The 25,806-nt window shown below is 35.5% G+C and overlaps 1 protein-coding gene across 1 annotated transcript in view; it reads right to left on the bottom strand.

Moving 5' to 3' along the window:
* The window catches only part of LOC106140638 (uncharacterized), a 55,375-nt gene that overhangs the window by 17,379 nt on the left and 12,190 nt on the right, over positions 1-25,806 (bottom strand). Inside the window, exons 3-4 of the mRNA XM_060947611.1 lie at positions 13,583-13,633; positions 806-912 (exon numbers count right to left, since the gene is read on the bottom strand). Coding sequence (XP_060803594.1) covers positions 806-912; positions 13,583-13,633 — 158 coding nt within the window. The remainder of the gene's footprint in view (positions 1-805; positions 913-13,582; positions 13,634-25,806) is intronic.

Consider the following 25,806-nt stretch of genomic DNA (forward strand, 5'->3'; position numbering starts at 1 on the left):
GAAATGTCTGCTTAAGAAAGAGATTAATGTGCCTGAGATTTTTAAATTTGTGTCCAATCTATTACATCGCACGCCGTTAAAGTAAGAAGTAAAATCTTTTTGTTTTATCATCTACAATAATCTACATGCATATACTAACTAACATTCAGCCTATATTTATGGTCTGTAATTTGTCTAATTTGTTTATATTTGAGTGCATCTTTTTTTAACACACGATATTAAGATTTATTAACATTAATATTCTTCTACACTTGCTCTTTGGACGCAGTAACCTTAATTATGACTAATTTATGACATCATTATGTGATACCTCTCATCCTATATTCAAAATTAATACATTGATTGATCAATTCGTTCCATCGCCCTCTCAGGCCTCTTTGCAGCATGCATTGCCCACAGCCATGGAAATGTGAACATTTACAAACCTCTACTTCAATGTTACTCAGAGTTCATGAGTTCACGACATGTTTAAACATACACACAAAACAATTTTGGTAATCCTCATTTACATTGGAGTTAACGAATAGTTACTGTAAATTTTTTTAAATTAGGTACTGAAGATTTTGACGCACAATAGAGTAATAAATAAATGCGAAATCTAATGAATTAGTGGTTTGTATGATGAGAAACATTACCACTTCGGTAACCCTACCTTCTTCGGCATCAGCCTAAAAGCGATATTTTCCCAGAAGTATTTAATCTATTGAAATTATCCCTTTTTTCCTTTCAGCGTAAGAGCGTTATTTTTTGAAAATAACTTGTCTATCCCTTGGAATATAATTTATTTCTCTTTTCTCTATCTTACCTCTAATTCTTCCTCTGAAGAGTGGTGATCGTAGAGGTGGTCGGGCTCCGGCTCGGGCAGCAGCCGAGGCGGCGCAGGCGCACAAGCGCAAGCCTCGCCACTCATACCTGGAAGAATGTAATATATCTTTTTAGTAACCTTATTATATATTTTAGATTAGATTATTATGTTTACCTCATTTTTTATTAATCTTGGTATACGTTCGTTGTTTAAGTCGGTATATTAAACACGAAATTTTTTTCGGCATCAGAAAGTTAGGCAGATACGACTTTAATCTTTGAACGAATTATTGAAAGAAAAGTATTTGTCCATTCTTTCGACGAATGATTCGAAGATGAAAGTTATGTTTGCTGATTAACCGAGGCTGAAAAATTATGTCGTCGAACTATTGATAGGACTCCGTCCGTCAATGAACAATTTCAAACTGTGCTCCAAGGAAACTTCCATATAAAAGTAACATATGATTACTGTTATAATTTTCAAAGTGGAAGTTATTTTTAAAATTGTCTTTGTAATTTTTCCATTAAAATCATAATCTAACAAGAATCTTCACAATATTAAAGCAGATAAAATGAAGTTTGATAACATCACTTTGATATAAGAGAAACTAAATCCGGTGTCTATTATTTATTGGGACACAAGTAACTGGACATAATACATTAAACAATATTATCAATGAATATATCCCAGACATATCACACAAATCGAGCTAGCGTCAAAGTAAGTTTAAGACTTATGGGATATTAATTTTACAGTACAGAGGTAAAATAAAAAGAAAAATTTACGATCAACTTTAGTGTAAACAAAATGACATCTTATGGCACAAAATTATTTGTTCGACGATTATGTGATTGCCCGTAACAAACACCACTAAAAGAAGCTAATTAATCATTGTTTAGTTACTACAATACAGTTATTATCATCGTGTTACATTTACTATGATAAAAATAGAATTAATATTTGCATTTATCTCAATAAATTATGTCATTTCCTTGAGCAACTGATATTAAAACGATCCACATAAGTTCTTATACACTTATTTAATACTTTTCATACTTATTACGATTTGGTTTGAATTATTGCAAATGAGAATTTATTTATCTCGGTGTCTCGTGAGCTCCCGTAGGAATTCCTAAAATTAAAAGATACTTATTCTTTTAATCATGCCATCTTTATTATAGGTACTTTTGAAAATTGCGTTCAGTAGTTTCATACCTTCACTCATTATATTTTTATTTGTGATCATTGGTCACAATTTTACATGGTTACAATTAGTGCGCTGCTTTCTTCGTTTAAAAAATTTAATTTTACTCTAAAATAGGTTGACTTAGTTTTTAACAATCATGTTAGAATAGGTAGTGATAATAAAAATGTTTGCAATAAAATCAATAACTTTCATCGTACACATATACATATATTAAATCTAACTTGGTCAGATTAAAAATATAAGCGCAGATCTATGCTGATTCAGCAACGGAAGAATAAATATAATTAGTGTTAACCCATTAAGCGCCAAAATAAAACTAGCAATATTTTATATCAGAACCTTATATTTTCGGAATCAAATAAACACAAATAAACTCAAAATGAAAAAAAAGGGGGGAAAAATAACCATGTTGGAATGTGGGGGGGTGTACTCAATTGAGTACACTGGCCACTTACAGGTGATATTTTTCAAAACATTGTTTTTCTATACAAAAAGTCTTCAAACAAGTTTTACATTGCCGACGAACTCTGGCATGACAAACTGCTCATCGTAACTGTTTTTCCAGTTTTTGAGGGAAATGTTCGAAACGACCATGCGCTAGTCCATCCACTGTTAACGATGAGGGGCGAGTCAACGTTTATTTTGGTTGACGCAGATAATATCTCACAATACTGCGTCGAAACAGGAGTTGGTCCATTGGATTCTCGTAAGATAACACATACAAACGCCAGGAATTTGCTATGGCCATATCCATCATATAAGTAAAAAGAACCCACCACCATTTCTTCCCGTGAATATCAATCCAGTAGAGCGATATAGACTGGTCAAGCTCGTCAACCCCGCCCATTCCTTTGTTATAATTTTGAATTGTATAGTATCGTGATTTGTCAGCATTTTACATACACTATTGTCCTTCCATTTCACTAGCAATAATTCATTAGTTTTGTCGAATCCGTAGTCAAAAGCAGCTCGGTCTTCCTCCTTCATTTCTTTTACAGACTTTAGCGGACATTTCTTCATTCTATTTTCGCGAACTGTACCCGTTGCATTATATCATTATACAGATTTGTACTTGAAATAACGAGCTTATAAACCTCTTCATCAAATATCTTCTCAAAAATTTGGACAGGATTCAAATCTTTCAAAGCCTCTTTCACAAACTGCTTTCTTTGGTCTATCTCAGTAACTCCTTCAGGTGTATAAGAAGATATCGTATCACACTTACGCCAAGTTGGAACTCCTCCCTGCTGACGTATTCGAAGACGTTTCGCCGCCAACGGTTCCTCGTCGCTACTATCGTCATCACTGATTAGAGTATTTTGTACAAATACCTCAACATTTCCGGGAACATCTTGTGGCAAAGACGTAGAAACCATATATTCATCTGCACCTTCTTCTTCATCCGTCAAGACACTTGGTGGTGGTGGTATGATGGCAATGCATATTCTGCATCATCATCACTTGTCTCAAAAATAGTTTGAACAGCTTCTTCCAGGCCCCGGAAGTCGTTACTTGCAACAAAACGTCTTGATGTCATTTTCAGTAAACTGCAAAAATAAAAGGGATTTTACTCATGCAAGTTGCCACTGTACTCAACCGAGTACAGCAACATTTGAAACCAAATATTTTCTAAAATACTCAAAATTTCTAAATATTTTGTACTTTATAATACTAAGTAATAATTAGTTTATAAAATAAATAACACAAAACATAATTACAATAGCGGTAGATAATAAATAATAATTATAATGTAAACTTACATGTAGGCGCGTTCTAACCGTCCTATTTACGATGCTGTCACTGATTCAATTTTCAATCCACCCTCAAAATTTATTAAAAATTCTTTAGGTCATAGATATTTAAATAGATACTACCCGCAAAAGAGTCGTAAAGGTGATTAATGTATAACTTATGACTATTAAACTATCTGTACTTGTTTGAGTACAGAGGCGCTATATGGGTTAATAATACAAATAAAGCATGGCGGGAGAGGAGGGAGGGTCTCCGAGGAGGCTGGGAGTTTAAAAATACTGATAAAAATCGTTAGCAAGAGCTTATTTCCATCGCCGGCGGGCAAATAGAAATAGACAGATCACAAAGGCACGGCCACAGATTAAACAGAATAACAGATGCGATGTTCTAGGAAGTAACAATGTACGACTTTTCCCAGATTTGCTACGTTTCGTTCCTTGCGTTGATTATTCGTAATTTAAGGTTCGACTTTTTAAAAGTTGCGTTTTGATAGCAGTGCAATTTATATAATATATAGGTATTTCTAAGTAAGGTAAGGATTTGAAATGCAGTCAAACGTAAAAATTTTACTTATTTGTTTTTTAAATCCTCGAGTGAGAATGGAAATAGACAGATGATAATGCATAATTGGCAGAATGAATCTGAGTCTAGAGAATCTATTTCTATGTCATTTATAAATAATATTATAGTGATCCGTGGTCATCGAGCGACTGAAAACCGAAACTTCCGAGATAAAATACAGGTATTATTTATAAGTAGATAGTAACCAAAATATTACCCTCTTGAAATTTTTGTCTCAGTTCTATCGAATTCCAGATTCGTCAGGGCGAATTTGAATCTGGGAAAATTATTTCTGTCATAGTTACACTACACAATCTGATGGTTTTGAAATGTGCATATTTCTTCACGATCATTTTCCTTATCATCAGAGTATTATTTGGTTAGCATTTAACTAATATACAATCAGAAAATAGTTGTAGTATACAACAGAAGTAGTAGTTGGAACTTACACTCACAATTATACTAGCCCAACGACTTTTCTACGGATAAACCAACTCCAGGATAAAAGACAAACCGTTGACAGTTTCTATCTAGCATTATATTAAATGAAGCAATAACTATAAACATGTCTGTTACAATACTGACCAATTTATGTATTTTCTACAAATAAGCCAGGAATAATTATGTCATCAAGATAAACGCAAATTTTAGATTTGTAAAAACTACGACGAATTACTCGCTATTTAAACCAGAAGTACAATAGCATATATCTACGTAGAATTTTGAAATCATGACTCCTTTAGTCACAGACGGGCAAAACTGTACATATACTAACATTTTGAATTTCTGACGTGCCGTGACTTGCTCGCGTCAGCGGCGCATTGAATCTTGATGTGCAGAGTCTGGGCATTTTGTAACTTTATTCCACCAGAATAGAGTTTAAAATAGAGTGGCTGAAAAGTTTCCGAGATAAAATCGCGAGAACTGTGCGTCTGCACGGAGTTGTTCAATTATTCAAGAGAGGAACCGTATTATAGGCTGCGTTACAGGAAAAGTTGATCATATTAGTCCTAAGGCTTATAGCAGCAAGGTCTATAATAGGATGTCGTTGAACATCGTTTGTAGACTGCACTTCAGCCCTGCAGGACTATAGGCGGTAGTGCAGTCTTTGATGCCTATTTAGTTCGCAGTGTGTTCCGCCAACTGGAAATAAGTTTTGAAATGAAACGTATCATCACATATCTGTTCCTCTTCATGGAAATGCAGTAGTAACATTACTTATAATTTTTCTAGTGACATACATACATACATATGGTCACGTCTATATCCCTTGCAGCATAGACAGAGCCAACAGTCTTGAAAAGACTGAATGGCCACGTTCAGCTATTTCGCTTAATGATAGAATTGAGATTCAAATAGTGACAGGTTGCTAGCCCATCGCCTAAAAAGAATCCCAAGTTTGTAAGCCTATCCCTTAGTCGCCTTTTACGACATCCATGGGAAAGAGATGGAGTGGTCCTATTCTTTTTTGGTTGGTAATCACACGGCAAATACTTTAAATGATTATACTTTGCCAAATAAGATTCCTATCTCAGTTTAATCTTTATTTTCGTCACAACACAAATAAACAATTTTTATGATACCGACGTTATCAGGCCATCAATAATATGATGTTGACTCGTACATGATGTAACGTGATAAGAAATATAAAAACACTGCATGTTAATACATCTATTTACATACTATATCTGAATTTCTATAAGGTTGCCTTCTTCGATTTGTCCTTTTTCAATGCCTTTTGTTCCGTCTTTCTATATAGCGTGTTCCTAGTTACTCCTCTACGTTCATCATCATAAGTTTATGAGGTGAATGTGTTTTATTTCTTCTTGTGTCAATTATATATATTTTGTGGGCCTGATCAATTGCTTCTTATATTAAGCTTAATGATATTTTTCATAGATAGTATTTTTAGACTCATTATGTAAGTACATTTAAACTTCTAGAAGAGACAATCCCGTAAAATTGCAAAGGAAGATTAAGAACAACTAACTGTTTCGTCAAGATGCTGTTCCTGTTACCTTTAACTTGGTTGATCTACACGACCCCAACTTATACACGTGAAAAAAGTTATTTTGAAGTCTGATCATCGATAACTTTGTCTTTTCATTTAATCTTAAAATGACTATCAATTCAATTGAATTTCATCGCACATTCAGCTATTTGCGAGCGCGCGACGTATCCAACATTCAAATGCTTCGAATTAAAATGTGCGGTAAAAACCATAAGGTATGGGCGGGCACGTCCGAGCCGGCTTGGCTCGTTCAATGGAAGTATATGCCACGGAACGAATACGAACTGTTTGCCCACGCTCAGCACGATAAGTACGCAAACAGACATATGGAACACCTTTCGGTCAGTGGTTATCTTAATCTTTAAAAGTCCGTAATAGCACAAACATGGATAGATAATTTGTTTGATTTAGATAGAGTTTTCTTCGAGTGCCGTGTGGTTCCCGGCACCAATACAAAAAAGAATAGGACCACTCCATCTCTTTCCCATGGATGTCGTAAAAGGCGACTAAGGGATAGGCTTACAAACTTGGGATTCTTTTTTAGGCGATGGGCTAGCAACCTGTCACTAGTTGAATCTCAATTCTATCGTTAAGCCAAATAGCTGAACGTGGCCGTTCAGTCTTTTCAAGACTTTTGGCTCTGTCTACCCCGCAAGGGATATAGACGTGACCATATGTTTGTATGTATGTACCTATGTTTTCTTCGAGCTAGATTCAGTAAAAAGTGTTGGTCTTGTTGATAGTCCAAAACAAAATCAATTATCTGTAATTATCCTAACAAATTAAAAACTTCGTATTGCCATAGTCATTATCATCGCTGCAAAAAACACTCACGCAAATAATAATTATCATAAACATGAAACTTACAACGTTGCAGAGAATTATGCAGATTTTATGGAGAAAACGGAATATAATGCGACAAGTACCAGAGTACTGTAAAGGCAACAAGATATTCAGAATTAGCGAGGCAAATCGATTGCGAAGGAAAACCACACCGCGTAGAATCGAATGGCAAACGAGACGAGAACTTTCAAATGGGCGTTTTTATCGTGTTATGAGCAAGTGTAGAGTACCAACGCTCGCATCTTGCTTAGGGTCATCAGACATTCAAATATCATTAAATCACATAGTTAATAAGTGCCACCTTCTTCTCTTTGAGCTTATCAGTTATCCCAAGACTATATTGGCACCGAAAGAAACGAATATAACGAAAAAACCCGTTAAGTAAAGATGTAGGCCGCAATGTGCTCATATTTCTGGAAATTTTCATAGTACTAAAATAGTAATTCTTTGTCGTAATGTTTTAGATCTTAGATAGCTTACTGTATCTGGAATTAATGGCGAAAGCATTTAGAATAAGATATTTCATAATTATTCCAATTGTGACCGTTATTGTTTGGTAAAATTTAGGATGGTAATTTTGCTCACCAAAAATTACTAACTCATTCGGCGCGCCCAATCTCAGCACTTGCCTGGGCTTGGGTATAAATTCACAACCTGTTCAATTCACGTCGCTGACAACTGGTACCACAGTTGGTACGTGGGCGGGTTACCTGACTAAGTGCGCATTTATTATTCGCTCGATTGCCGCAAGAGGCCCTTCGTCACATCCAATAAATGTCCTACATTTGATTTGAATAGACTCCGTACTAAAGTCAAGTATAAACAAGAATATGCATCAGTTATGGTTCTAAATTACGTCGTTTTGATTCCATCGCTAAGAGGATTCATACGACAACTCGAAACATCTATAAGAAATATATAATCTTGAAATTTCATTCTTCTTGGGCGAACCCGTTATAAAATCTAAATTAATAATCCTTATATCAAGGCGTGCAATGCTCATATGTCATCCTTGGCCTTGTAATTGTCAGCGTCTTTAATCTTTAAAATAGTTATTTGCCAGTTTTCTCTTTACACAGTGATAAAATAAAAACTATTCTATGTTCAAAGACGGAGAACTACTGCCGTATAATGAATATGTAGCCTAAGGATGTCGTAAAAGACGACTAAGGGATTGGCTGACAAACTTGGGATTTTTTTTTTAGGTGATGGGCTAGCAACCTGTCACTATTTAAATCTCAATGCAGTAAGTCTTTTCAAGACTGTTGGCTCTGTCTACCCCGCAAGGGATACATTATTTGTATGTATGTAAGAAGAACTATCGTTTCGCGTATTTTACTAGCGTATGGTGTCAATTCGTTTGCATTCCCATTGTTTCGTTGCTCTCTTTAGTTAACATTTTTATAGTTTTTGGCCACAATTTCTTACGGCTAGTAGTTTAGAATTATCTGGAACGCAAGTCATGTCAATTGATAGAAAATTCTGTTGTTCCATTGATAGCTGTCTGTATCGTCGTCAAAATGAAATAAACTTCACAATTGGAGCCCCTTGTTACTGGTATTCTCCATTCCGACTTGACGTATTGATGTGGATCGGGTCAACAGAGTTAATGTTATCCATTTCAGAGTCAGACGTTTCAAGGTCTGCATAATGTATTGCTATTCTTTTAAATTATTCGCTTGTTCAAATTGTGAGACATGGAGAATTTGTTAGGTATATTGTCCGATCTCTACACAAAAGACTTACTTAATATAGCCCAGAAAGGGTTTAAAATCGACTTGATTGAAAAAACTTTAAAAATTAACTCATTAAATTTCATTTACACAACTTTCATTATATTGCCAGTTATGTTAAAGAAGTTGACACATTTGAAAGAATATAATAATACAAAAGAGATTAGGAACAATGAACATTGAAAAATGAACATGAAAAAGACGACGACAAAACAGCCTTAACAAATGTTCATACATATAGTCAGTTTGAAATTCCTAAAGACATTAGAACAATCAGAGAAATTTTGCGTTTAAAAAGACTCGAAACAATGTTTATCCGTGCGTGACTGCGGCCATGTTGCGCGCGCGCCGAATTGCTGATTACATCACTGTGCAAAAAATATGCGCTCAGTGGAGGGGGGTGAAGCCGGCGGGGTGGAGGGGGGTCGACCTTGGCCTTGCTCGAGCTCGACCAAGGTGAGCGTTCAGCGTTATACAATTATACATGCGCCCATCAGTCTACCGGCATTATGTGGTTACAGAGCAGAACGATGATTGTTATAATAATATAAATCGCCCGCGCCTTGGCCGAGCCCGTAGCACGTGGGCGAATAGTTATTTACACATAACTCACTAATAACAATCAGTTTTTTGTTTAAAAGAAAACTTACTATGGATGTCTGTTGAAGGAGTGTACTACAAAGTGCGTAATGAGGAATTTTAAAGTTATCCTCATCAAAACGTCATCGAATTCACATGTTAGACCTTTCTATGATGATTATAAGTTGCAAGCTGCCAATTCTTTTAAATCTTTCTTTTTTCTCACTAACTTAAATATCTCAAGTCTAGGATAATCACCCCTTCTTCCTTAACATCACTAGCTTCTCATTTAACATAACATAGTCATTCATTGAAACTTACACCAAGTCTTATTTGTCACAGATGTGAAAAATTATGAGGACCGCATTCTTAATCGTACCATGTGCGACAAACTTGTCATTTATGAACCAGCAGACGTTAACAAAAAAACTTTTTTGATGCATGAATTAATCACCAATAATAGCTGCCACAAATGTATCCCAGGCGTAGACAGCAACACCCATAAAAAACATACTGCGACTTAACATCCTGCGTTTCATTTTACATTTTTTCTAGCTTTGAAGAAGCACAGTCACCGCTTTCACTAAGATCACGTTGAAAACTCAGTTTACTTTGACCTTTTTTCGACAAGCATTTGTATACTTACCGTATACACATCGCTAGAGTTATCTCAAACGTGACTTAAACAAATAACCCAAAAACCCATGTCGCTGGAGACGACAGGCCGAGAACACGGTATACTTAGCGGATAAAGTTTAAATTGCTTTGAGGAATATTTAAACGGAGCCAATGAATCCGATGAATACCCTTTGCTAAATCAGCTAGACCAATGTTACTTATTGGATTATAATTAACTTAATCATCTTGATTTACAGTGTTATACATATAGCTGCTTATTCCACGATACCAATTAATTTTTATTGACTGGCTGGACTAAAGTATTTGCTAGTCAACTCAACTTCATCGTCATCGATTCATGATATGAAAGAAGTCTCTGGTTACTTTCTTCATGATCGTTAACTCCTAGTGTATTTGGTTTTAAGCCAATGTACTTTCTACCGTATCTATTAAAGTTTCAAATATTTGATTTGCACCACATCCAAAATACAGAATTTTATTTTAACCGTAATTAAATATCACGTCTTTGTTTCTACAATCTGCGGAGGAGAAGTAACACATATTTTTTCTTCGCTACTAAACCAGCATAGAAACTTTTCCATTACTTTAAAATTAAGAGCACCGAACAATTCCAGATTAAGTTACTTGAAAACGAGCAGACCAGTCGGACGGGATGAGTGAATTACGTCCGTGTACACAGTCCTTTATGATCCGAACCGGTCGGGCGAATTGTGAGCGCAAACACACTGGTTTTGACGCCTTTCCAGCGTTTGTAGATCAACAAGAAGCAGGTTTCCAGTAATTAAATTGTCGATGGCATCGGCGACGTTGAAAGGGTACCGTTTGCACAGTTCTCCCTTAGAAAGTCGAGTGAGCTATCCTTGTTAGAACTATTAGAGAAACTAGCTGAAACTACCTGTTTCTGTACTATGGTAATGTAACGGAAAATTTAATAAAAGCGATATAAATATAGATGTTTTCGATGGTAATTCCTTAGGTAAAATTCCAGACGCAATAAAATTTCAATTGTCTGTGGACACGGTGTTTAAAGAATTAAATCAAAAGTGGACAGTATAATGGACTGATATACATATTCTAATAGAAACTATTCGACTCTTTTTTTTCTAAGATGGATGGTATAATACGAATAAAATTATGTTGCTTGTCACAAAAATTCCATTCCTTTTCCAATAATAATATTAAGATAATTCATAAATCATGTTTCATGAGCCAATAACACTCTTACCGAGCCATTTAATTTCAAATTGCTCTCGAATCATAACTTATCTAGTTCCAACTCTTCTGGTGCATGAATCATTCTATTTATATTGACAGTTCCACATGAATGGAGTCGTTAGATATCTGCCACTCTATCTAGGGTTGCGATTCCGGAGAACTCTGCCAACTGTACGCTTCCAATCACTGACTCACATCAGAAGGATAGTTGGCATCTGCTACCATCTCGGCAATGCGGTAGATCCAAATTTTAATTAGCACTCCGTTATTACTCTCGTCACTTAATAGTTTGGCTGCTAATAAATGATAAAATAGAAACATTTCTGAATAACCACCTTCTAGGGTGATCATTGCTTTTGAAAGGTCTAATGCTCTTGATAAAACATCTATTCTGTGGAGAAATATATTTTTCGTAACATTTACGTCTACTAAATTCCATATATATGTATTTCGATGATGGTGTTATGAATAAATTATTAGTAACAGATATTTTGTTCATATGATAACATTTGGCAATATACTTACGATTGGATGCTTTAATTACACCATAACTTTGGAATTTTATTAAGTATTTTAAATGTGATTGCTACTTTTTTAATGGAGTGAGGTATTTACGAATAAATATCCAGATATACACCTTATAGAGTCATCGCAATTAGTCAGTTAGAATTCATGACACCATTGCTATTATAGTCGCCAATAATAAAACTTTGAATGCCAACTGATCGTGCGATGTGTATTTAATTTAGGAAGTAATAAATATACGTGTCAATTAAAATTTCTGGTCTGTTGGACAAGAGATGGCAGATCAAGAGATAGCCTCAATTGCGGTGGAATAAAGTTTCAATTTAAAAGTCAGATGAAATTGGATGTCATCTGTACGATTGGGTCGTGCGTGGAGAGGCAGGGTTGTCCATCATTAAATTATCATTTATGTAAGTACGTATTCGTTCAGGACCAACCTGTCTGTGGATATTGAAAATATAACAACGCTTGAAGGATCAAAGCCATAATAGTTCGTAAGCTATATGAATAGCTGACATTACAAATATATAATGTATATTCTTCCTTTTGAATAACTATATTTTACAAGCGATTTTGTCCGTGTTTAAAACTGATATTCAAGAAGAGAGTAGCGACACTTGCGACTTAACCAAATAAGTGACCACCTAGCTTTGTCAAGTAAAACAAATAGCATAAAATATTAAAAAACAACTATTATCTAAAATTATATAATATTCAAAATTAAGGGACACCAGAAAAATTATGATATTTATAGCTTAAACTAAGCGTGCTTAAGATTGAACTCGTTCTATTGTATATAAAATAATCAGCATGAGGATTTAGATTGCAAAGATAGGTATTAAGATAACGAAGAGTCAATATCGCACTCTGTGATTACCTAGTTTGATTCCAATAGAAACAACAATTCAGCTATATACAATAAATGCAAAAATGAGTACAGATTTAAATAATAACATGTCTGATTGTTAATATATTCATTTTTTTAAAAGAAATTTAAGTTTACATATTCTAAAGCAATAGTGTGAAATTATTGAGTACGTATTTCATTTAATGATATTGTAAAAAAAAAATGCCGGACAGCGGAAATCTGAATATGAAACTAGGCAATATAAAGATACATGAAATAAAAGAAATAAATGAAATGATCTAAATTAATTAAGAACATTCAGTTTTGAGTCTGTTGACAATTTGGCAGCCCTTAGACATAAGTACGGCATTGCGTGGACGTACGTTCCTTGTCCAACTCTTTAACCAAACTATGTGTACTACAATACTATCGTAGTAAAAGCGGCGAGCTGCCAAAACCAACGCCGGCCCAGGCAGGAATGCGGTGTGATTATTTTTACAATCATCATCATATCACTCTACACGCGGCACAGTATGTGTTTGATGAGGAAGGCGGATGATTGCCAGATTCAAGTGATAGGATACATTCCCCGTGATTTCGCGTTACATGACAAAAATAAAAAAAATAGTATGAGGGAGTATGTCATGGTTTTATCCCTTACTAGATAGACTATGCAAAATAATCGAAGGCAACGTTTAGCTTTACTTCAAGAAAGAAAGCGTTACAATACCAAAATTAAAGATAATCAAATCTGAGATAACTCAAAAGAAAACGATATAAACAAACAAACAAATGATTTCAACGTTAAAGATAAGATACACCATCAACAATAAAATAAAATCTATAACATTATTTGTAAACTTACTGATATCTGTGATGTCGTTCCACTTCATGGTGACGTCAGTGCAGCAGTCTCCTGTGGTACAAAATAGACGCAATCAGCGATCCAATTGAAACAAATTAAAACCGTAATACAATTAATGACTAGTCATCATCAATCCTAACTAAACATATACCTAGATCACATTAATTTCCAACTTATATTATAAATTCGAAAGTTAAACCGGTAAATACTGAGTTACTTGCTAATGCCAATGAAATTATAAGAAAATATTGTGAGTAGTTTCACATTTTCACCAAAGAAGTAAGAATATTACCATCTTATTTAAAGTTAAAACTACACATCTAAGTCTTTGCAAACATCTTGAAGATAAACATTTTGAACAATTCATAAAAGATATTCTAATATTTGGATTCTGAACGCACGGCGCAGGAAATAGCTGTACAAACATTCCGCACTAAAATTATTAGAGTTTCTGCGCTATTTGTATTCTCTCAAGCAGACAATGTAGTTACACTATTAAGAACACACATTGATAAAGCAGCTCATTTGGTTACTGTTTACTTCACTAACATTCGCTATTCTATGCCAATCATCTTTATTCTATTGAATCTTATTATTCTTCTTCCTTATCAAGCCCCTGGTCCTGAATTGGTCAAATCAGGTTTTACACTAAGCGACTCCCCTCTTACCTCCGCAACTATTGCAGGAAACCTAACGCATATTGGATCATGGTAAAAGCTGCACATGATGTGCCTATTCCCTTAGTCGGCTTTTATGACATCCATGGGAAAGAGATGGAGTGGGCCTATTATAAAGTGACGGAAACAACACGGCACTTTAGAATAGGAATCTTTATTGAATATCGCATTTCAAATAACAATAGTTAGCATAACTTTTTGCAGCTGTGAGAGTGGGAACCTCGCGATCAACTCCTTTAATTGGACGCCATAATGGGAATGATTGGATGAAAAAAAGTGCCACGTTGCATACAATGTAGTTTGCGGGCTAACTGCCGGCGAACACGCGCGGTTGTGCGTAGCACGCAAACAAATAAGGAAAATTACTGTAATCGTACATTAACATGTTTCATCATTTGTACCAAGTTTTATTGCGACGAGCTCTTTAGAAGTTCTTAGGACAATTATTGTCGTTTTGGTGAACATGTTTACTACCGATTAAACCATGTCGGCGCCAGAAACTCTAACTGAAGAATTTGACGCCATTCCTTCGTATGGTCTAGACACTAAAGATGACCATGGCAGAGTTGTTACTACCATCAATCAGGCAACAAATATTACGTATTTACAGGATTCTGCAAAAGTATAAAGGAAATGTCCTTTCTGATCATCTGCTTATTTGAAGTTATTTCAAGCTCATTAATGGTGGTTGTTTTATCTATTTTTGAAGTAAATGGTAGTATTATATAGTAATTTTGAGCAGATGTCATTTGAGTTCGCACCTGTGGGATAGGAGTGCAAACGCACAGCAATGCGAGGCGACGCGGCGGCCTAGTTTCCCGCGAATTATTCTAATCGCGCGGCCAAAGACCTTTCTAGATGACTTTTTATTACTCGACCAAAAGGTTTTCAGGTTTCATGTGTGTTAGTTTAATGAGCTTCGTTACTTTTTTTAGCATCAGAGGTTTCTGTTTAGATATTTGTGTAAATTTCAATTGCCAATGTTAGACATAAAGTTTCAGATATTTATATTTAAGTGGAAATTTATCTGATCAATACATAAGTTTATGATTTGTTTTCTACACTCTTTTACGATAAATTATACAAATATGCCTAAAATGATAGAACCCTGTTACAATTGCAGAAATGGAAGAATAAATGAAGTTGTTTTTTAAATATATGTATAAAATCATATAATATACATCGCTGTTCATAAATTGTCAAATAGTATGACATCAGCATCACTCGGCTAGATCGACGGCCATCGCGAAAGGCCCAACATCAGGTTATTGACATTTGTGCCTATCTCCGATCGCTCACAGTTTCAACGTCACTATTTCTTGCCTCTGATATATTCGTGTTCAATTCAAGTTGTCATCTGTGTCGGAATTCTCTGTGAATTTTTAAATAAATACAAAAATTTGCGACTTGAAACGCAATTACTGAACTGAACTAGAAAACGGCAAAAAGAAATCCTTTTATTGGTTAAAATCATAACTGACTAATTACATGTTTCTCAAATAATTATAATAAAATTAAAAATGATGTTTGACTCACAAATGCACATTTCAAACAAGAATTATGAGATGCAATGATAAGTGAGAGAGAGAGAGAGAGAGAAGAAATACAAAGTTGGCAAAAAAAATTGATCAAATCGTTTTGGCGAAAGGTTGGGTAAGTAAGCATGATAAGAGTTATGAATTTGAATTAAGTGAAAGAACTATACAGGGATCGTGGCAAATGGAAAGAGGTAATCTTTGCCTACCTCGAAGAAAGAGGCGTGATTATATACATATGTATACGAAAGTTAGTAAAAAATAACATTTGAGAAACAATAGCGATAATGATTATAATCCTAATGGAGCACGTCAAGATCTCGACCGACAAATAACAATTCTCCGTCGACATATTGTATGATACAATCTGACGTCTGACAAGAGTACACAAAAACAAATTGAACATTCAGCTAAAACCAGTCCACGAGCCGACTTGTCCAATCATATAAGTACGATCTTGTTTTGGCCTGTGACCATAAACGGTGCAACGTAATGTTTCTTTGGTTTATGGTTTTTTTATGTTTTGAGTTTGGGAAATCATCGTTCTTATTGACGTTATTCTGTATTGGCCTACAATCAATATTAATTTACTTATCTTTTAGTACAAATTATGAATAATCACTGTTAACACTAAATTGGCAATGAGACGGAGATAGTAAATTATTTCTTGTAAAAAATGCAACGAAGCGACATAATATGAGATCCTTTTATGGGATAAGTCCGCCATTGCAAGTGATTTGTTTCTTTTATAACTATGTACTAACTATTTTCTTGTTACTGTGTAAATTTCTATGCAATAAAGATATTACAAACATACAAAAAAATATTATGTAGGTACTACTATTTTCCAAGCATTTCTTATTTTTAAGATCTATATACATATTTTAAGCATCACCAAGATATATCTCTTTAAAAGTCTCTGCCTGGTCAATTGTTACTTAGTTGTAAGCGGTGATTGCATAATCTGTTGTTGTGTAAGGTAAGTCAAACCTTCAAATGAGATGTCAAGGTTTACAAACCGCCTCAGTGCCTCTTACAACCGGAAAGGGTCAAAAGTATAACGGCTAAGCAGATGCTAAGCGCTTATTGTCACTGCTACGGTACTCTCATTGGATTGGATAATCAATTAAGTCCAAGATTTTATCATCAGTCTTTAATTAGTCCCGATACCCGTTAATATCCGTGGAGGCTATGACCTGAAGCTCTAAATTTTTAGGTAATAATTCCCATAAAAGATATGCCGCGTGGTTCCCGGCACCCAATAAAAAAAAGAATAGGACCACTCTGTCTCGTTACCATGGATGTCGTAAAAGGCGACTAAGGGATAGGCTTACAAACTTGGTTTTCTTTTTTAGGCGATGGGCTAGCAACCTGTCACTATTTGTATCTCAATTCTATCATTAAGCCAAACAGCTAAACGTGGCCTATCAGTCTCTTCAAGTCTGTTGGCTTTGTCTACCCCGCAAGGGATATAGACGTGACCATTTGTATGTATGTATAGTATGAATATTACCGTCCACGTGGCACCACGCGCTCCATCTATCTCAAACATTTTCCACAATATTTACGCGGTACAGCGTGCAAGCGGTAACCTTCTCGCCGCGGCCTGGTTTCAGTGCAAAGGTGAACGACCGCGAGATACCTACAGCTTGCATTCGCTGCCCGAGCACAGAGGAGATATAGTGCGGAGGACAAGCTACATTATTTTAAGGTAATTGGTAATCCTGTGTTTAAATGAAGATGAACTATTTTTTTGGCGTTAACAGTCTTATAATTAACTCACAGATATTAGTATTACGTTTAACGGATATATCTATGTTCTCACCGCTAGTAACTCCCTTTTAAATTGCGTGTTTCTATACGAGCATATACATAATATCAGTCCACTATTCCGGAGGAGTACGTCGAATCTATCATACATATTTCCACTGGCTATGATCCTCGCATACTTCTTTCGCTTTCCACATTCACTCACACGTATATCTTGTTTGTTTTGTACTAGTAAATACCTACCTAACTATTAATCGACAGGTAAGTAGGTATAGGCAATGCAATTTGAATGAATGATAATTATTTTATAATTAAAGTAAGATCTAATAAACTACTAAATATAAATAAATTCTCGTACATAGACGATAACATAACAAAATAAAAATTGGCAAAGTAGAATTATAAAAATATATATAATATATATATCTCAATCCTATCTTAACGCCAAATAGCTGAACGTGGCCTATCAGTTTTTACAAGACTGTAGGGTTTGTCTACCCCGCAAGGGATATAGACGTGATTATATGTATGTACGTAAATTTACGCTGAAACAGCTTAGTCTCTACACAGTTTGTACTGTATACGAGCACTGCTTCCCCGCCCCGCGTCGCTCGTTTTCAATCTACATGACTAGCTTTGCGGTAATTATGACAATTGCACTTCAGAAACCGACCGTGGGATAACATTATTTCGATAAGCCAAGTTTTAAAAGGTTTTTAGATCTTACATATACCTACTGCTAAGTGTGCTAGTTGATATAATATGTACATAGTTGTCTACAGCTGCCAATTGAGGTAAACACAGGAGGTATATGATTGGCGACTATAACAATACTAGCTGTACCCGCGACTTCGTCCGCGTTGAATAGTTATTTTGGGCATCATTGAAGCCCTCAAGGAGGAATATTTTTTTTCACATTTTCCATTATTTCTTCGCTCCTAATAGTTGCAGCGTGATGATAAATAGCCTAAATCCTTCCACGATAAATGGTCTAAACACAAAAAGAATTTGTCAATTCGAACCAGTAGTTCCCGAGATTAGCGCGTTCAAGCAAACAAACAAACTCTTCAGCTTTATAATATTAGTATAGATTTAACATACAGTGGGTATTGCAGCTTAAAGGAGATTTTTAGCTGAGTTTTTAGCACCAAATTTCATAATGGGTAATCTAAGCTTTATACACGAGAAACAGTTTTGCCAAGAGTTTGTTTTCCAAAAGAGTAAAATGCAGCATCTTTGTCTCTTCTTGTGCAAGTCACAGAAGAGATATAAAACATAAAAGTAGTTAGTTGACCGCAAAAATATTTCATCATGAAATATTCTGTAGCACGCTAAAGCACCACGTATTAGATCTTTAGCAGAAAACGGGCTTTTAATTCAACATCTAAGCATACAACTTGCGTTACATACATACATATAATCACGGCTATGTCATTTGCGGGGTAGACAGAGCCAACAGTCTTAAAAAGACCGATTGGCCACGTACACTTATTTGGCTGTTTAGCTTAGTGATAGAATTGAAATTCAAATATGACAGGTAGCTAGCCCATCACCTAAAAAGAGGAATCCCAAGTTTATAGCCTATCCCTCAGTCGCCTTGCGTTATGATGGAAGAAAGAACGAGATTTAGGATATTGTGAACCACACGACAGTGAACTTCTACTATTAGAGACTCACAACAAGAAGAGTTAAATTCAAACAAAAACACAGTTCAAGCCGTGTGGTTCCCGGCACCAATACAAAAAAGAATAGGACCACTCCATCTCTTTCCCATGGATGTCGTAAAAGGCGACTAAGGGATAAGCTTAAAAACTTGGGTTTCTTCTTTTAGGCCATGGGCTAGCAACCTGTCACTATTTGAATCTCAATTCTATCATTAAGCCAAACAGCTGAACGTGGCCATTCAGTCTTTTCAAGACTGTTGGCTCTGTCTACCCCGCAAGGGATATAGACGTGACCATATGTATGTATGTATGTACACAGTTAAAATCCACAGCTCCAAAGCAGGTAAAGGATACTCTAGTTCGGCAGCCATTAAAAAAATGCCCTAACGTTCCTTCCATGGTCGTGATGTCATCCATCACTGAATGCGTTATCGGCCTGTGTTTTTAAATAAGCCGTAATCTCGGGTGGCACAATTTCAGCGGCACGTTATCGGCCAACCCGTGCTGATAACAGCTCCGTTTGAACAGCTGACTGTTTTGTAACGATCGGAGGTAACGCTAGGATTATATTTTGGAAGAGAAAATGGAAGTCCTACTGCATAGACTTCAATTAAAATTTTTATTTAAATTTCGTATAAACCAATGCTACTAATATTATATGTAAATGAGAAAGTTTGTATGTCAGTATGGATGTTTGTTACTCTTTCACGCACAACTGCTGAACCGATTATGATGAAATGGTATGTAGGTAGCTGAAGACCCAGAATAACTCAGTAATGGACCTGGAGTTAGCTCACAGTGAAAATCTATTGGAGAGGCCTATGCCTTCTAGATATAACACCATAATTTAAAGAGTAACATTATAATGATAAGTGGACAAAACTATCTCCCTTGGAACCAGGCAGCGACTGTAAAATATAGTTTGTATGATTATCTAGTTAATACATATACACATTATCACGTCTAAATCTCTTGCGTGGTATTTAGAGTCAACAGTCTTGAAAAGACTGATAGGCCACACCCAGCTGCTTGGTAAAATGATAGAATTGAGATTCAAATAGGACCACCTATTCTTTTTCTATCAATGCTGGGACCCACACGGTATTACATTCGAAAACTTTGTCGATAAAATATCTTCTTCGAAAGCATCCAGATCAGCTGCTGAAAATAATACAACTTTAAACCTGACGTGGCCCTCTAATGAGGCTAAGATCATTCTGCCATTGTGAGCTACGATCAGTTTGACATTTGAAACTGGTTCCTCGCTCGCCCGTGCGCGTACGCAGCGGGACAATTGGATCGTCCTACTTAGATACCGCTGTTTTCAAACTAGCTTGATATCTACATGAGGTAACTAACTACTTGATGATGAGAAGTAAAAATACATACATACATATAACCACGTCGATATCCCTTGCGGGGTAGACAGAGTTAACAGTCTTAAATAGACTGATAGGCCACGTTCAGCTTTTAAGTAAAAATAACACTGGTCAACAAAATTTTAACTTTGTCGTGCCACACGGACTTTTTTGATAATTTTTACTTTAATTGGTGATTGTAAGAAAAAATAAACATTTAAAAAAATTTGCTAGACAAGGATTTTATTCTATTGAGTAATTTAAAATATTAAGGAAAAACACAGATCTCGTAAATCAAAAGTTATTTTTTTTTATAAATGACTTAATAATCTAAGATTTTCTTGAATATTTAGCTTCTGGTTGGTCCCTTTTAATTGTCCAGCAGTAATCTGCTAACATATTTGGGCTCCATTTGCCCTGGTACCGCTTTTCCATATTAGAAATGTCCTGATGGAACCTCTCACCGTGCTCGTCGCTGACAGCCCCTAAATTGTCAGGAAAAAAATCCAGGTGCGAGTCTAAGAAATGGATCTTAAGTGACATGTTGCAACCCAATGCTTGATATGACAATAATAGCTCGCTAACCAACTCTCTGTAGCTGTCACTCTTGTGGTTACCCAAAAAATTTGCAACAACATTTTTAAAAGCCTTCCATGCAGATGTTTCTAAATCGCTTAATTTTTCTTCAAATCTTGAATCTTTTATTAACTCCCTAATTTGAGGGCCAACAAAAATACCCTCTTTTATCTTTGCATCACTTATTTTAGGGAATTTTTCTTTTAGATACAAAAATCCACTCCCATTGCGATCCATTGCCTTCACAAAATTTTTTATTAATCCTAATTTGATATGCAATGGTGGTAGAAGCACATTATTTGGCTGTACAAGGGGTAAATACTTTACGTTTTTTTGCCCAGGAATTAACGATGCACGCGTAGGCCATGTTTTTTTTATATAGTGATTAGTTCTGTCTCGGCTATCCCATTCACATAAAAAGCAGCAAAACTTTGTATAACCCAGCTGAAGTCCAAGTAATAGTGCAACAACTTTAAGATCACCGCAGATTTTGAAGGAATATGTACTGTAATTTATTTTTTCAAGTAAAAGTTTCATATTTTCATAAGTTTCTTTCATATTTGCAGCATGGGCCAGAGGTACAGACGGAAACTTATTTCCATTATGCAATAACACTGCTTTTAGACTTGCTTTCGAAGAATCAATGAATAAACGCCACTGAGAGAGATCAAAATTTATGTCCAACATTTTCATAATCTCATTTACGTTATTGCAAAACACCAAATCTCCATCCTGAGAAAAATACGTTCTGAAGTGTTGATCACGGTTTCGAAAATAGCTAACTTTTGTATTATGATGTAGCAAATTCCATTCTTTTAGACGTGATCCTAATAGTTCTGACTGCTTTTTTGACAAATTTAAATCCCGAACCAAATCATTTAGGTCTCCTTGAGTTATCAAATGTGGCTCGTTTACAATTCCTTTTAACTCAAAGTCATCATCCCCGTCAACACATTCACTTGAAGTGGACGGTTGTGAATTGTTCTCAACAGAAGTAGTTGCAACTGGTATTAGTTCTGGCAATTTTTTACAATGAGAGACTGGTCTTATAGCCGAAGATAAGTTAGGGTAAATAACTGTGGTTTTTTTCTTGTAATTTATACCTTTTATGTCTGTGAGACAAAAATAGCAATCTGAAACGTGATCTCGCTGTTCAGTCCATATCATGGGTACAGCAAACGGCATAGGTCGTGCACCTTTCTTCCAGTCAGTTAAATTTTTCACACACGTTATGCAACAGACATGAGGGGCCCAGGATTTGTCTTGATGGGCGACAGAAAAACCAAAACATTGTTGATAACACTCCAACACAAGATTCGTAAAATTTCGTCGTTGTTTTTTGAATGTTAGTTCTCCGCAGACATAACAAAAAGAGTTAGGATCATTATTACACTTTCTCGACATATTCACAGGGTTAATAAATCACAAAAAAGGGTTCAAATTCAACAACAAATATTTTTATAAGGATTTACTTGTAAGCGTTTTTGTTAATTTACTGCCGTAGTACTAGTTATGAGTATTACCGTATCACAACAAATATGAGGCTAATAGACATATCACAGCTGTGATTTAATAATGAGGGTAGACTGATAAAACAAAATTAGCTATCAAAGTTCGTGTGGCAAAACCAGTGTTGACCAGTGTAATTATAGTAATAACGAAAACTAGCAAACTGTTCATTACGCTTTGATTTTAAGACAATTTCAATTTAAAGTTGACGGCCTCTGTGGCGCAGTGGTAATACGCTTGTCTGTGACACCGGAGGTCCCGGGTTCGAATCCCGGTCGGGGCATGATAAGAAACAAACTTCCTCTAAATTGGTCTGGGTCTTGGAAGTTTATCTATTTAAGTATTTATTATATAATACACTATAATTGCGTTAGTATCTCGTAATCTCGTCGTCAATCTGTTTAATTTGTCCCGTATATATTTATTTAAGTAAACTAATAAATAATAAGTAATCAAATTATACAATCTTAAACATGTACCAATAAATTTTCTTTCGCTACCCTTAATTTCCACTCTAATGTGTAATTCTTCATTTTTCTCTTATTTATCATCAACCCTGATACCCGAGCCCTCAACAACGCTATTAACCATCATCATCATCAGCAGAGCACCTCTCACAAGCCTCCACTCTCGCGGACGGGCTGCGTGATTTCCGTCAACATTTCTTCAGTTCACGTTATCATTAAAACGAGTTATGTCACGTCACGACTCGATGGTAAGACCTGTTCTACGCCCGCTTTTTGCTCGGCCGCAATTTTTATGACGCCGCCTTGCAAAACATACGCTGTGATCCCCTTACTTATCTCATACATACATATGGTCACGTCTATATCCCTTGTGGGGTAGACAGAGCCAACAGTCTTGAAAAGACTGATAGGCCACGCTCAGCTAATTGGCTTAATGATAGAATTGAGAATGAAATAGCGACAGGTTGCTAGCCCATCGCCTAAAAAAAGAATCCCAAGTTTGTAAGCCTAACCCTTAGTCGCCTTTTATGACATCTATGGAAAAGAGATGGAGTGGTCCTATTCTTTTTTGTATCGGTGCAGGGAACCACACGGCACTCTCAACTCTCTCGACGAGATTAATTATCTTTGTTTCATTTCCTCCGTTGTACAATTTGGGTTCTATTGGGTTTGAGTGCTGTATTTAATATTTTACGCGGTGAACGGATTTGGCAAAATGTTTACAGTAATGTGTTAGTTTCTAACTCACTCCTGGTAAATGTCAACTACATTCACAGTTCATTCGCGTGACTATGAATAATTCTAACCTCTTCAATTGCAAAAAAAATTAAAGTCATAATATAAATGCGGAAATTTTCTGTATTTACAAAAGCCAACTTCAATTATTTTTTTTATTAAAATTTCGTATACACTAATTAATCATAACAATGTATTCTCTCTTCCATAAGTAATGTTAAAATGAAGGTACCATAATCTTATATATAAAAAAATTCTCGTGTCCGCGGACTCCTCCGAAACGGCTTGACCGATTCTCGTGAAATTTTGTGAGCATATTGAGTAATAAGTATTGTCCACCCTTAACATTTTTATTTAACTAGTTATTACTTAAATGTTATTTATATGGCAAAACAACGTTTGTCGGGACAGCTAGTATAGAATAAAAATAATTTAATTTCATGTATTAATGCTGCAGTGTAGTTTGTTCCGCCGCTTCTTATACACATGCGCTTTGGAAAGGGGAATAGTTATAATTAGATTTAAGTGATGCGACGTCAATAAGTGATACCTTGTATCCAATTTTGAAAATAAATCTATTCTCTATTCTAATGTTTCTACAAAATTTCACCTACACTCTCCATATTTGGAGAGCGAACGGAACATCGTGTAGGTAAATATTGTGCTACAGTTACCAGCTACAATGGCGCAAAACATCTCCGTTGGGTCATCGCATTGTTTGAAAGAATTAGTTGCTATTGTCTCGACCTCGCTAAATTCAGCGGTATCTCGTTTTCGAATCGACCGTTACAACAAAGTTTAGAAATTTTATACAAACGATGAGGTAACATTCGGCGAATTTTACAATATTTCAGGACTATTTGCAATAAAGCAAGTGCCGTGTGCTTTCCGGCTTTTTAGAATAGGACCACTCTATATCTTTCCATTGGATGTCGTAAAATGCGACTAAGGGAAAGGCCAATAAACTTGGTCTTCTTTTTGTAGGCGATGAGCTAGCAATCTGACACTATTTGAATCTTAATTCCATCATAAAGCCATATAGCTGAACGTGGCATTTAGTCTTTTCGAGACCGTCAACTCTGTCTATCCCGCAAGGGATACAGACGTGACTATATTTATGCATGTATCTTGTGGTAATCGCTTTACCTATTTTTAACACAAACAAAAAAATGTTGTCGTATGTAAGTGAAATAAAATGAGATATAGGTACCTACTGGTAATTAATTTCAGATCATTTAATAATTAATTAATGTTATCATGAAAAGTATGATAAACGCGACGTGAGTACTCCCGCGTTGCAGAACAACACAAGTTTACATCAACTTTTTGAGTTGAATTATTATAAATATTGCTCTTCATACAAGTTGGCTTACTTGACAGCTTACTAAAACATTATAATTTTAACCGACATCAAAAATAGGATAAGGTTCTCAATTTTAGTAGCTAATGCCAAATTTCGTTAAAATTTATTTTGGTGAATTTGAGTTTATTTAATAACGTTAACCTTCGTATTTCCATTAACACGCAAACGGAGTTGGGGGCAACAGCTAGTTTATAATATAAGTTGGATGATAAGTTCTATGGGATGGTATGAATTTTTCATGACCAAGTCAGAAAGAGACAGACGTTTCACATAAAACCTTTTTAGGAACTTGTTTCATACGGCGTCTTTCTTCGGAAACGAGAAACCAGTCGGTTGAACCTGTCTAACGTATGTGAAAGGAGAGGGATGGGGCTATGTGTGTATGAATGTAGCCGAGTGCCGTGTAGACATTGTAGGGTTGGCAGATTGTAAAGATCGCTAGGTAATAGTGTTATTTTATCTTTATTTTCTAAAAGAATTGGAAAAATATTAGTCTAATACTTTTCCGGTTTTGTTCAATCTGAACGTTTGTCATATTTATATATGTATACCAAATCAAATGTGTATGTT

Source organism: Amyelois transitella, chromosome 14 (assembly GCF_032362555.1).
Source record: "Amyelois transitella isolate CPQ chromosome 14, ilAmyTran1.1, whole genome shotgun sequence".
Lineage (NCBI taxonomy): Eukaryota > Metazoa > Arthropoda > Insecta > Lepidoptera > Pyralidae > Amyelois > Amyelois transitella.